Raw genomic sequence first — 14,070 nt, forward strand, 5'->3', positions numbered from 1 at the left:
AACACAATTAGAACCAAACTCATAGCCAAACGGGTGAGAATTCATAGTGGAAACAAAAACAAACTAACAAAGTCCTAAAGCTAACAAAAACTAACAAACAAGCAAAAGAGAAACATATTCACAATGTTCACATACATACAATAACCAATAACAAGGCACACAATTGCAATTCCCCGGCAACGGCGCCATTTTGATGAATGGAAAATTGATGGTATAGAATTTCACAATAAATTCTCGTCGAAGTATAGTTTCTAAACCAACAAAGAATCCTTTCATGCAAAATTTTTTTTGTCATAGGTACAAACCCCTAATAAAACTAATAACCGAAGTATTTAAACCTTGGGTCGTCTCTCAAAGAAATTGTAGGGTAGTGTTCTTGTTATTAGCTATGGACATGTATATTTTGGGGTTTTGAATAAGAGACAAGAAAGGTAAGTGGCAAAGGAATTCAAATGATGAAAAGGTCTTGGCAATGTCCGGTGGTCAAGGATCTCTATCCATATCACTAGCCATAACATGATAATTGCAAGGATCAATCCCATTAAGTCATTCTCTAACAAGTAAAGGAAAGTCAAATGAGCTATACCAATTTAAGTCCATAAGTCCTAGCTATTCACTAATTGAATTAATGAGAGCTAGAGTCAATGGCTACCAACTATCAATCACTTGGACATTAGTAACTCAAGAATTCCTAAATTACCTTTCCAAGCCAAGGACATAAAATTCTACTCTAACATCCTTTCAAGCATTTTGACAAACACTTAGAAGGTATAAAAGGAAAGCATAGTAGATTGACAACAAGAATGAAATCTAACAACAACTTATTGCAATGAATCAACAACAACAATCAAAGAAAGCACAATTAGCATGAATTACCTCAAATTGCATTAAATGAAAATAAAAGGAACAAGAGTAGATCAACAACAAAGCATAGAGACAAAATAAAGGAAATTACAACAAGAGAATAGAAGAATAAGATGTAGCAACAAAGAATTGAAAGGTAGAAGTAGATGAAAGCATGAATTAAAACCTAGATCTAAGCTTATCCTAAACCTAATCCTAATTCTAGATGGAAGAGAGAGCTTCTCTCTCTAGAAACTAACTAAAGCATTAACTAAACTAAACTATGTGTAGAGTGATGGAATGATGCCTCTCCCCTTCAATCCTTGGTCCTTTTAACCTTTTCCCGCCAAAATTCAGCTCCAAACTGGGCCAGGGACACTTCTCAATTTGCCAGGCACGATTTCACTTAAAAATCACATGCCAGCACCGACGCGTACGTGTATAGCACGCGTGCGCGTCCTTGGGGTTTTACGATCCACGTGTGCGCGTCTTTTGCGCGTGCGCGTGGATGAGTGCAACCAAATCTTTAGTTTTTTTCCATGTGTTCTCCACTTTGCATGCTTTCCTCTTCAATCCTTTGATCCATTCCTAGCCTTTTAAACCTGAAATCAGTTAACAAACACATCAAGGCATCTAGTGGAATCAAAGGAAGATTAAAATTATCAAATTAAGGGTCTAAAAGCATGTTTTCACACTTAAGCACAAATTAAGAAAGAATCACAAAACCATGCTATTTCATTGAAAAAATGTGAGAAAAGGTTGATAAAATACTCCAAATTCAACCCATGATATACCCTAAAAATGGGGTTTATCAAGGAGCCACTGACACCACTCTATTTATTAAGAATTATAATGATCATTTTATTCTTGTGCAAGTTTATGTTGATGATATTATCTTTGGTTCGGCTAATGAGGATTTGTGTACAGATTTTGCTAAGCTTATGAGCATGATGGAAGAGCTCAATTTCTTTTTAGGATTGCAAATCAAGCAAACAGCAGAAGGCATATTCATTCATCAAGAGAAATATGCTAAAGAAATTGTCAAGAAATTTGGGATGGAATGTGTTAAGTCAATGGAACCCCCATGTATCCTAATATCAAGCTAGATAAAGATGAACATGCTAGAGATGTTGATGAAACCCGTTACAGGGGAATCATTGGCTCTTTGATGTATCTAACCTCATCAAGGCCAGACATCATACAAAATGTTGGTGTGTGCTCACGATTCCAATCCAAACCTAAGGAGTCTCATCTATCAGCAGTTAAAAGGATCACCCGATATGTGCTTGGTACCACTAATTATGGTTTATGGTTTTCCAAAATTGATTCTTTTCAATTAGTGGATTTTTGTGATGCAGATTTTGCTAGGGACATAATTGATAGAAGAAGCGCAAGTGGCATGTGCTACTTCCCTGAAAAATCACTCATTGTTTGGTCAAGCAAAAAGCAAGCAACAGTGGCACTCTCTACTGCCAAAGCTGAATACATTGCAGCCTCATCTTGTTGTTCTCAACTACTATGCTTAAAAACTCAGTTAGCTGACTATAAACTGAAAGTATCTAATATTCCATTGTTTTGTGACAACATAAGTGCTATAAATATTTCCAAAAACCCTGTTCTGCGCTCTATAACAAAGCACATAGAAGTTCGATTTCATTCTATAAGAGAACATGTGCAAAACGAAAATTTAGATATTCAGTTTGTTAAATTTGAAGATCAGCTGGCTGACATTTCACCAAACCATTGATAGAAGAGAGGTTTTGTAAATTAAAGACTGAACTGGGCATTCTTGCTTCATCTATGTTTTCTTAATGATTCTAATATTGAGATTTTTGTGTTTTGTCTCATAGATCGAGATGAGACTTTTCTAGGCTGATGATGAGTGAGCTTCAGTAATCCATTGTGAAGCTTACTGGATTCATAACTGGCCTCTATGAGTGATGGACCTAAAGTGCTGGGTCAGTTTAACGAAGTTTGAGCCTCCTTTATTGAAGCTTTTGGGCCCATTCCATTCTTGCAGTCTCAATTTTTAATCACTTGGATTTCATTTTTTATTTTTGGGCCTCATATTAATTGCATTTTATTATTCAAAATTTTTGTGTTGTGTTGTTTCTTTTAACGTACAAAGGTTATAGCTATAACTTTCAAAGTTTTTCGAAGTTTTCATTTTTATCCTTTTCCAAGACGCAACCTTTACACTCCTCCAAGCCTATATTAACTTCCCACTACATGCATCCTTTCACACTATACTCTCTCCACTTCTTCATCTTCTGCAAATAACCAGTGCTCTATATATATGGCACGCAAGAAAAAAGCTGTCCGCAGAGGCTCTCACAGTGGCACCTGATAAACCCCATTTGGAGGGTTTATCTTGTGTTGAATTTAGAGGGGTTTTGTCAACTTTTCTTCCGTTTATTTACTAAAATAGCATGGTTTTATAACTTCTCCTTTAATTGTGCTTAAGAGTGAAAACATACTTTTGAGGTCTTGAAATAGCTAAATTTAATTCACCTTGATTCCATTAGATGCCTTGATATGTTTGTTAAGTGATTTCAGGTTTAGGAGGTAAATATTGGATCAAGGGAATGAAGGGCTTGATATCTTAATTGACCATAACGTGAGCTACAGAGGTCCAAATGATGCGGTTCTAGTTGCGTTGGAAAGCTAACATCCAGGGCTTCAAAATGATCTAAGATTTCTCATAGTTTTCACTGTGCATAGGGGTGCGCACGTGGACTGTACGCGTATGCACCGATGGTTGCACATGATTCACTTGATGCAACTCGTGGCCAGCGAATTCTAAGGCATTTTGGGCCCAATCCAACTCGTTTCTGATGCTATTTAACCCAAGGATTGAAGAGGGATGAGGCATGTAGTTAGTTAGTGAGTTTTATTTTAGTTTTATCATGCTTTAGGTAGTTTATAGAGAGAGAAGCTCTCTCTTCTCTCTAGAATTAGGAGTAGGTTAGATCTAGATTAGGAATTCTTAGATCTAGGTTAATTTCATGCTTTGATTTACTTTTCCTTTTGTAATTCTTCTTCTTCTATATCTCTTCTCTCTAGCTTTACATTTAATTCTTGTAATTCTTTACTTTTATGTTGATGCACTTTTGTTCTTTCCTTTTCCTTTTAATGCAATTTATGTTTTCATGTTCCTTTATTGTTCATTTGATTTGTTGTTGTTTAATTCCTTGCAATTGAGTAGTGTAGATTTAATTTCCTTGAAATTTTACTATATTTTCCTTTTATGCCTTCCAAGTGTTTGACAAAATACTTGGAAGGATTTTAGAGTAGAATTTTATGCTCTTGGCTTGGAAAGGTAACCTAGGAACTCTTGAGTTACTAATGTCCAAGTGATTGACGATTGGGAGCCATTAACTCTAGATCTCACTAATTGAATTGGTGGAGAACTAGGACTTATGGACTTGGATTGACATAGCTCATTTGACTTTTCTTTATTAGTTAGAGGATGACTTAATGGGGTTGATCCTTGCCAATTCTCATGTTGTGGTTAGTGATTAGGATAGAGATCCTTGACCACCAAACCTTGCCAAGACCTTTGTAGCTATTAGTTTATTTTCATTGCGATTTATATTTCTCGTCTAAAATCTCAAAAACCCCAAAACATACCACATAACCAATAACAAGACACTTTATTGCAATTCCTAGGGAGAACGACCCGAGGTTAAATACTTCGGTTTATAGATTTTAGGGGTTTGTACTTGTAACAAACAATCTTTTGTATGAAAGGATTATTTGTTGGTTTAGAAACTATATTGCAAGGAGAATTCACTTGTGAATTCTAAACCGTCAAAAATTCCAAATCATCAAAAAAATAATCCTTTCATACAAAATGGCACCATTTTTTTGATGATTTGGAAGTAAGCATGAGTTCCTCGATTAAATGGCCTAAGATGCAAGCAATGAATGAGTATCAATTAAACACAAGCAAGCTTAGGCAATTATAACAAGAGTGAATTAAATTTAGGAGATATTGGATATTAAAATTGTGCAAGGGAAAGCGCAAGATTAATAAAATAGCAAAACAAACAATAACCAATGCAATGATGAAGAGAAACTACTTATTCATCCCTAGGAATAATAAAATAATCACATGTATAAGGTGCTTCTTACAAAAAGTGACAACTCTTGATAAGAATCAAGTCAAGTCAACTCAAAAAATACAAAGCATTAACAAGGAACAAATGCCTTGTTATGTGATTATATTGACTTAAAAACCATGATGACCAAGCAATTCAATTCAATTCACTAAAGTGAAAGTGCACAATTCATGATTAAGATGCCACACAAGGATATAGTCTAACACATATAGTCGCAAAAACATAGGGATCAAACTCAAGATTCATTCAAGAAATATGTCAAACACATGGAGTGCAGTGCACATATTCATCAATTCAAGCAAAAATTCAAGCATCAACAACTCGCAAATCAAAAATTGGACACTTACAATTCAACAACAAAGCTAGATTACCAAAGTTAAATGAAGAAAACAAAAATTAAACAAGCAAGTGAACAAAACAAAGAAGAGTAAAGAGATAAGAAGAGGAAGAAAGAAGAAGAAAAGAGATGGAAGAAGGAAGAAGGAAGAGAGGGATGGTGGCGGCACTTTGGCGGCGCCAGTGGCGAAGGGATGGCGACGGCGGTGGTCGCTGGAAGAAGGGGATGGGCGAGGCTGAGGTAGCGGGTGCAGCAGCAAAGAAGAGGAATGGAGCTGCTGGCTGGTGCGAAATTTATAACCCACAAACTAATTGGCAAGTGCACCGGGTCGTACCAAGTAGAACCTCAAGTGAATGAGGGTCGATCCCATGAGGATTGATGGACTAAGCAACAATGATTACATGATTTACTTAGTTAGACAAAAAAAAGAGTGTTGAGAATTCAATTGCATCAAACAGTAAATTCAGAGAACCAGAAAACAAGCAGTAAATTGATGTGAATAATATATAGAGAAAACAATTAAGATTTCAGAGATATCTATCTTCCGGATTAACTTTTCTTATTAACTATTTTAATCATGCAAGATTCAATTCTTGGCAAATATATGTGACTAAACCCTAATTCCTTAGACCTTTGTAGACTTCTCTAACCTTTATCAACCGCCAATTCCTTGGTCACTTAATTCCAATTAGAGGGTGAAGTTTAGTTCTAGTTTATATGCCATAGAAACCCTAATTACCCAAATATAAGAGGATTATATGTCACGTATCCTGTTAAGTCCAGATAATTAGAAATTTAGGAGAAATTATTTTCAAGCTATTGTTCAAGTAAAGAGCTTTTCCAAGTTATACAAGAACTCAATTAGAACAAGGGTCATACTTCCGTTTCACCCAAATTCATAAGATAAAGATAGAAAATAATTCTTGAAATAGAAATCAGCACATGAATTAAAATAGAAAAATAATAGTATCCAACCATACAATAGACAGAGCTCCTAACCTTAACAGTGGAGGTTTAGTTGCTCATGGTTCAGAGAGAAAACTAGGATTCTGTAAAACTGTAAATTGTGGAATGAGGTAGAATAGAAGAGAAGAGCTCGAAGGGCTTATGCTTTTCCTTTTTATATCAAATCCTAATTAATGTAAAATATATTTTCTAAAACTAAATAATATCTTTTCCTATTGTAAAATAAAATAAAGTTTAATCAAAATTAATTAAGAAATCTTGTGTTGGCTCGTTGAGGCGTGGGGACCATTGTGAATCATTAGTGTGGCGCCAAACTTCAAGTTCTTCAAGTTGGACTTGGAGTGGGCAACGTGTACATGGAGTCTTTGTGATTGACACATTTACACCACAAGCATATGACTAGGGAAACAACTCTTTGAGCTTTTAATCATGTCTGACCTCCCTAGTCATTGATGCTCAGAGCCTTGGACCTTGCTTTTATTTTTCTTTTGCTGTTTCTTTTGCTTCAAGGATTAAGATTTTGTTTACTTCAGAGAATTCATAATAGTTCTCTAAATTCTTGTTCCTCATAGATCAACATCCTTTGATTCAAATTCAAATATGCACTGTTCATATCATGCATTCAAAATCACAAATAATACCACCACATTTAAGTAAATAAGACTACTCTTAAACATAACTCAATTTCTCATGCAATACATCACTTCATTTTCTTTTTCTTTTTAGATTCAAGCTCAGTGAGCGGTACATTAGACAAATTTTTTTTAAACTAAAAGCAAATAACAGAATGAAACTAAATCTAAGAACTGAAAGTACTAAAGATCATGCAGGCAATCAAAGCAACAGAAAATAGAAGACAACAAAATAAGAACGGAAAGGAAAATAGAATGAAAGGAACTCAACCACCTCAGTTATGCTGGTGGTCGTCTCATTCCTCCGGCTGTGTTCTTCCATGAAGAACATTCATCTCCCCATGGTGCCACTAATGATAAGCTAAACAGAGAGCGCACTCTATAACACCAAACTTAAAAGTTTGCTTGTCCCCAAGCAAAGAAAAATTCCGGTGTGTCAAAAATTCCTTTTAATTGCTCATGTTCCTGTTCTAACCACTCTGCATGACCAAAACACATGTAAAACAAGAAAAATTCTAAAAAAAATTGAGATAAAGTAATTTAAAACCAGAACTAAAATAACTATAAAATTAAAACCAAAGTACCTGCAAAACCAAGGATACTAGTAGTTGGGTTGCCTCCCAACAAGTGCTTCTTTAATGTCACTAGCTTGACACTTGAATGTTGAATTTTCTTCCTCTTCTTCCAGTTGGTTAAAAGAAATGTCCCCAAGGGGGGAGACGTGAAAATTAGTGCCCCCTGATATAAATTCCTCCTAACAAGCTTTCTTTTATTGTGGTTAGCTTGATTCACCTTGCTTGTTGGGGTAGAGGTTGGATTTTTTTTTTGCCGACCTTCTCTTTTTCATGGATATTTTCTTCTTTTTCTTGGTCACAATCCCCTTTTCAGTGCTTTCCTTGGTTGCCTTCACTTCCTTGATTTCAAAATTTGGGTGTTGTGTGATAGTTGGAGTGTACCCTTCATCAAGAACTTCTTGAATTGGTGGTTCAAGAAATTCACCCTCTATGCAACTCTCTGCTTCATTGGAGTGTAGATTCCCATAATTGTTTTCATCCCTTACAACTTCCTTTGTTTGTGCATCTTATTCTTCTTCCATATGTGAGCGTGGAGAGTTCTCTAATTCACTGGAATATGGACTCCTTTGATTGATTTCCTCACTTTTTTCCTTAGGATCTTACATTGTATCTCTTGGGAAGGAATTTGCTTGTTCCTCTTTTTGGGGCTTGATAATCAACTGCACATATGTCTCTATATTTTTGACACTCATCCTCATATCATGTATGAATTCTTTCATGCGAAACTCAAGAGATGATGGTTCTTGATATGAGTAAGGAGATGGTGGCTCTTGATATGAATAAAAAGAGGAGGATAGTTTTTGGCATGTATATGGAGATGGTGGTTCTTGATATAAATAAGGAGATGGTGGCTCTTGATATGAGTAAAAAGAGGAGGATGGTTCCTGGTATGTATATGGAGACGGTGGTTCTTGATATGAATATGGAGATGGTGGTTCTTGATGTGAATATGGAGATGGTGGTTCTTGATGGATAGGATATGGGACATTGAAATCTTTTCTCTCTTGACTTTGCCAACCAAAACCCGGGTAGTTCCTCCACCCACAATAATATGAATCACTCCTTGGGTGTGAGTAGTAACCCATGTGATCTCTCTCCATTGGTTTTCTTAGCACAAAACACCAAAAAAAATTAAACGTACCATGTGGTAAAAAGGAAAGCAAAGAAGAAAGAACAAAAAGAAAAATAAAATAAAATATAAAAGAAAATGAAAATAAAAGAAAAATAAAATAAAGAAAATAAACTGCGGCATCGGCAACAAAAACTTGGTGCGGAATTTATAACCCACAAACTAACCGGCAAGTGCACCGGGTCATACTAAGTAGTACCTCAAGTGAGTGAGGGTCGATCCCATGAGGATTGATGGACTAAGCAACAATGATTACATGATTTACTTAGTTAGACAAAAAGAAAATAGTGTTGAGAGTTCAATTGCATCAAACAGTAAATTCAGAGAATCAGAAAATAAGCAGTAAATTGATGTGAATAATATATGGAGAAAACAGTTAAAGTTTCAGAGATATCTATCTTCCAGATTGACTTTTCGTATTAACTATTTTAATCATGAAAGATTCAATTCATGGCAAACTATATGTGACTAAACCCTAATTCCTTAGACCTTTTTAGTCTCCTCTAACCTTCATAAACCGCCAATTCCTTGGTCACTTAATTCCAATTAGAGGGTGAAGTTCAATTCTAGTTTATATGCCACAGAAACTCTAATTACCCAAATATAAGAGGATTATATGTCACCTATCCCGTTAAGTCCAGATAATTAGAAATATAGGAGAAATTGTTTTCAAGTTGTTGTTCAAGTAAAGAGCTTTTCCAAGTTATACAAGAACTCAATTAGAATAAGGGTCATACTTCCGTTCCACCCAAATTCGTAAGATAAAGAACGAAAACAATTCTTGAAATAGAAATCAGTACATGAATTAAAATAGAAAAATAATAGTATCAATTCATACAATAGACAGAGCTCCTAACCTTAACAGTGGAGGTTTAGTTGCTCATGGTTCAGAGAGAAAACTAGGATTCTGTAAAACTGTAAATTGCGGAATAAGGTAGAAGAGAAGAGAAGAGCCCAAAGAGCTTATTCTTTCCCTTTTATATCTAATTCTAATTAATGTAAAATATATTTTCTAAAACTAAATAATATCTTTTCCTATCGTAAAATAAAATAAAGTTTAATCAAAATTAATTAAGAAATCTTGTGCTGGCTCGTTGTGGTGTGGGGACCATTGTGAATCATTAGTGTGGTGCCAAACTTCAAGTTCTTCAAGTTGGACTTGGAGTAGGCAGCGTGTACATGGAGCCTTTGTGATTGAACTAGTTCCAAGTTTGGCGCCACCAAGGTAGCAAGCAAGGAAGGCATTGTGATGATCATGGCGCCAAACATGGGATTTTCCATGTTTGGCGACACCAAGGCAGTATTTCATATTAAAGATGTAAACTATTATATATCGTTGAAAAGCTCTAAAAGTTGGCTTTCCAATGCCGCTAAAATCACGTCAATTGGACCTCTGTAGCTCAAGTTATTCTTATTTCAGTGCAAGGAGGTCAGGATTGACAGCATCATCTACTTTCTTCTTCTTCTTCTTCTACAGAAACTCCATCAAATCCATCCGAATGCTACCTGAAATAAACATAATTTTGCACAACTCAAAGTAGCATTCATGGTGGCTAAAAGATAATTAAATCTTGATTAAACTTAACAATTTGAATGCAAATTCACTAGGAAAAGATAGAAGAGATGCTCATGCATCACTGGCACGACAGGGCATCCTTCCTCATTAATGCCCAGAACGGGACTTGTGCGTATGCACAAGGAAGTGTGCGCACGCACACTAAGGAAAAACATAGGGGATGCGAACGCACAGGGTGTGCGAGTGCTCCTGGCTGGAAGGGTGTCAAGAAGTGTGCGTGCGCACAGGGCTATGCGCACGCACAGAAAACTTTTTTTTTTTAACAGGGCAAAAGGACTCTGTGTGCGTACACACAGAGAGGTGTGCGTACGCACAGAACGAAAATGTGCTGGGGTGCGAATGCACAGGGTGTACGAGCGCTGTGAACAGAGCGTGTGTCATCAAGTGTGCGTACACACATGGCTATGCGTACGCACCACTACAAGAAAATAAGCTTTCTGCCACGCTTTAAAAGCGTGCCGAAAAGTGCAAAAAAGCGTACCGATAGCTTTTTGCCACGCTTTTTGAGCTATCGACATGCTTTTAAAAGGGTCACATTCGCCAGCGTGCTAGTTGCTCTATCACCACACTTTTGTGGATCTATCGGCACGATTTTTCTGTTGGCACGCTTTCATCTCTTGTCACGCTTAAAAATCGTGGCCATATCTATTAACCTATAGCTACGCTTTAAAAACGTACCAAAAAGTGTACATATAGCCATGCTTTTGAAACGTGCCCAAAAAAGTTGGTTTTGGGTATGCTTCAAAAGCGTGCCGATAGGGAAAGATACGGCTACACTTTTCAAGCGTGCCAATAGGGTGATATATCTACTTTTTAAGAAGCCAGCATAATCAACATTAAATAACTAATTATTATGCAAAAACTAAATCATGTTATTAAAATAAACTTTATATAAAATATAAAAAATAAACTAGCACAAGAAAATTGAAAACTCTTTTTAGAGACAGTCAATATCACAATCCGCAAATAGCTCTCTTTGTTCCCAAAAAACTCGGGAAAATTCAAGTAATCTACATTAAGAAATCCAAAAACAAATAAAGATACATTATTTTAGAGACTGTTGTTGAAGAGCATTTTTGTTCTTGTTTTGATCCTTCCACAGCTGGGGTTGCTGCTGCTGTTATTGCAGCCGCTGCTTTGTACATGATGAGTTTCTGAATGACTGCTTTGTACATGACGAGTTTCTGAATGGCAAAGTTGTTTGAATTAGTCCAAGAAGAAAACAAGTAGGACCCTTGGCTAGCTAAGACACCAGGGTTTATGCACAAAAAGGAGAAAATTATATACTTGCCTCATTAGGTTCTGTAAAGAGTACGATGCATTAGTGTCTTCCGGAAATTTTGAGACAAGAATTCCAAGACCTTGTCCTCTGTCTCTCAATTTCTGTTTTCTCATTTAAGTTAGTTCAAATTGTCCCAAAACATCACATTGTGGTCAACCAATATAATTAAGTAATTAACTATGTAGTATTATAGCATGGAGTAAAAAATCAAGAGAGGTGGTCAGATACCTTGAATGCATCTTCATCGGTTCTATCATCTCCAATATAAACAGGAATTTTAGCTTTAAACAAGTCTAAATAGTTTAACAATAATAGCAATAGCAATAGTAGTCAGCAGCCACTAATAACTCAAACCCACAATTTGAGTGCATAACCTCAAATAAATAAATAAATAAATGAATAAATGAATAAATAAAGCGTTTAATGTACTAGAATAATTTATCCTGTTCCTATTTTGACAAATATTACTTAATATACTAGAATAAAGTATGTAAGCCAAAAAATATTTTCCTTCCCTTTTTACAATAAAGGATGAACTCTAATCTTTGGTCTCTTATTTAGATTTATGAAAATGACTCCAAAAGTGTTAAAGTGGATTTTTAGAGAGAAAAAGAAATTAAACCTAATCATGATAGGGTAGCATTTAAAAATATACTAATTTTTATCGTCATTCCATTTCATTTCATAGACTATACAATAATAATCAATTTGTACAAAGCCTAATATAGCAAGAGACAGAAATCTCATTCTAATTAATTAAGGTATAACTTCTGTTTATGGCAAGTTGAGATGCAATTAATGCAAAATGAAAATAAATGCAAGTTGAGATGAATGCTATATCATTGAACTTAACTTTTAAAACATTTATAAGTTAATATTCATGAAGGAAGCAGCACAGCCACCGGGAACACGATAATCAGCCAAGGCTAGATTATTACAAGAAAAGTCTTTATAAGGGAAGTTTTAGGACAAAACAAGGACCTACCGGTTCACTGTGTGTACCAACAGATCTCATTAGTATATTTGATGTTCCATCATATAATAAGATGTGGACTCTTTATATAAAAATACAAACGTAAACTGACACAGGAAAATTGAAAAAATAAAAAGAAAAGAAAACAAATTCACTGCAAAGTCATCACTTTGCAAAGTAAAATTTACAACATCTAAAACACACTATTGAAGTAATGCTAGACATTGAAATGTTAATAAAGTTGGCTCTAGCCTCGGTTGCTACAGCCTTCGCAAGCATTGTCTTTCCAGTACCAAGGGGGCCAAAGAGTAGTATTCCCTGGTGACAATGGCAGTGAAGTTAACAATGAGTGCCTCTGAACCATATTTAGCCACACCTGCTAAACTCTCCATGAATGTGAGCTTCTCTAAGAACCCAAGGGAAGCTGTCCCAAGTGCCAGAACATACACTATCAACCCAAACAACACTTGCCATGGGATTGATTGGTTTCTTAGTGATTCACTCCCTCCAGGATAGAAAAACATCACAAACCCAAATATCCACTACATGCAGGTGTATTAATTAAAGAATAAATCTCATTCTTATCATTAAATAAAATATAAAGGACAAAATTGGTCCAAAACAAACTTGTCCTCCACCATTATCTAATTGGAAATCATGAGGAGTTACTCTGTTATAATAGAGATTATACTTCAAAATCATTGTGATGTCAGATTGAATTAAACTATATGATGAATTATTTATTTAATTTGTCACAGTGTTAAGATTGATACTTGTCATTTTGGCAAGCCATATTATAACAAAATTTCTCATTATGTATTTTTCTTAATGCATGCCAAACTCTTATATGCACGTAGGTTTAGCTGTTTAAGGTTTAATTAATCTACGATTTCAATGGTTTTACCTGAATCGCATAAAGGGAAATAACTCCAATGCCAAGCCATGAATGCAAGCTGTACATATTGGCGATGCCACTTTCATTATGATTCTTGAAGGCAGCACAAATTCCAACTATTCCAAGTATTAGTACAATTGCATGGAGAATAAGATGTATCAACTTCTTAATTTCCTTCTTCAGGGGTAGAGCTTTGTAAGTTATGTTAGCTACAAGTAACCAAAAAATATAAAGGGAAAAAATATGAGACCTATAATAATTATACAAGTTGAAGATAAAACAGAGAATTGTAGAAATAGTCACACATTAGTTCATAAAACGGTATCTTGTGAAAGTTTTTTGGTTACCTTCACCTCCCATTATTATTAATCCAATTAGCATAAGAACAGGATGGATCTGTATCAAGAAAAAGGAATACATAAGTTAGGGGTAATTCACTAACTATATATTGACAATTTATATATAATAATAGTCACAAATATAAGATATATAAGGGCTTAATATAGATTAGTAACTTCAACTTGTGTAATATTATATGATTATCTTGTGTTATATATAAATGATTGTATTAAAAACTAAACCCAGTCCCAAATCAGTTTAGCTACTAATTCATCAATGTAATGGTAGGAGAAAAAAGCCACCGCTGAAGTGTATGATCTAAAGCTAGACCACGACAATAGCAGCCACTGCTAGAAGGTGAGCCACAAAAATAAATGGAAAAGCAGAAACTCCCAACCCCAT

The 14,070-nt window shown here is 35.3% G+C and overlaps 1 protein-coding gene across 1 annotated transcript; it reads right to left on the minus strand.

Moving 5' to 3' along the window:
* On the minus strand, nucleotides 12,695-14,070 carry LOC107640751 (transmembrane ascorbate ferrireductase 1-like). The gene is made up of 4 exons (XM_016344250.1): nucleotides 13,999-14,070; nucleotides 13,677-13,725; nucleotides 13,339-13,538; nucleotides 12,695-12,976 (listed from the first exon to the last, which is right to left on the minus strand). The coding sequence occupies exons 1-4, from the start codon at nucleotides 14,068-14,070 to the stop codon at nucleotides 12,695-12,697; spliced, it is 603 nt and encodes a 200-aa protein (XP_016199736.1).

The sequence above is a fragment of the Arachis ipaensis genome, chromosome B05 (genome assembly GCF_000816755.2).
Source record: "Arachis ipaensis cultivar K30076 chromosome B05, Araip1.1, whole genome shotgun sequence".
Classification (NCBI taxonomy): domain Eukaryota; kingdom Viridiplantae; phylum Streptophyta; class Magnoliopsida; order Fabales; family Fabaceae; genus Arachis; species Arachis ipaensis.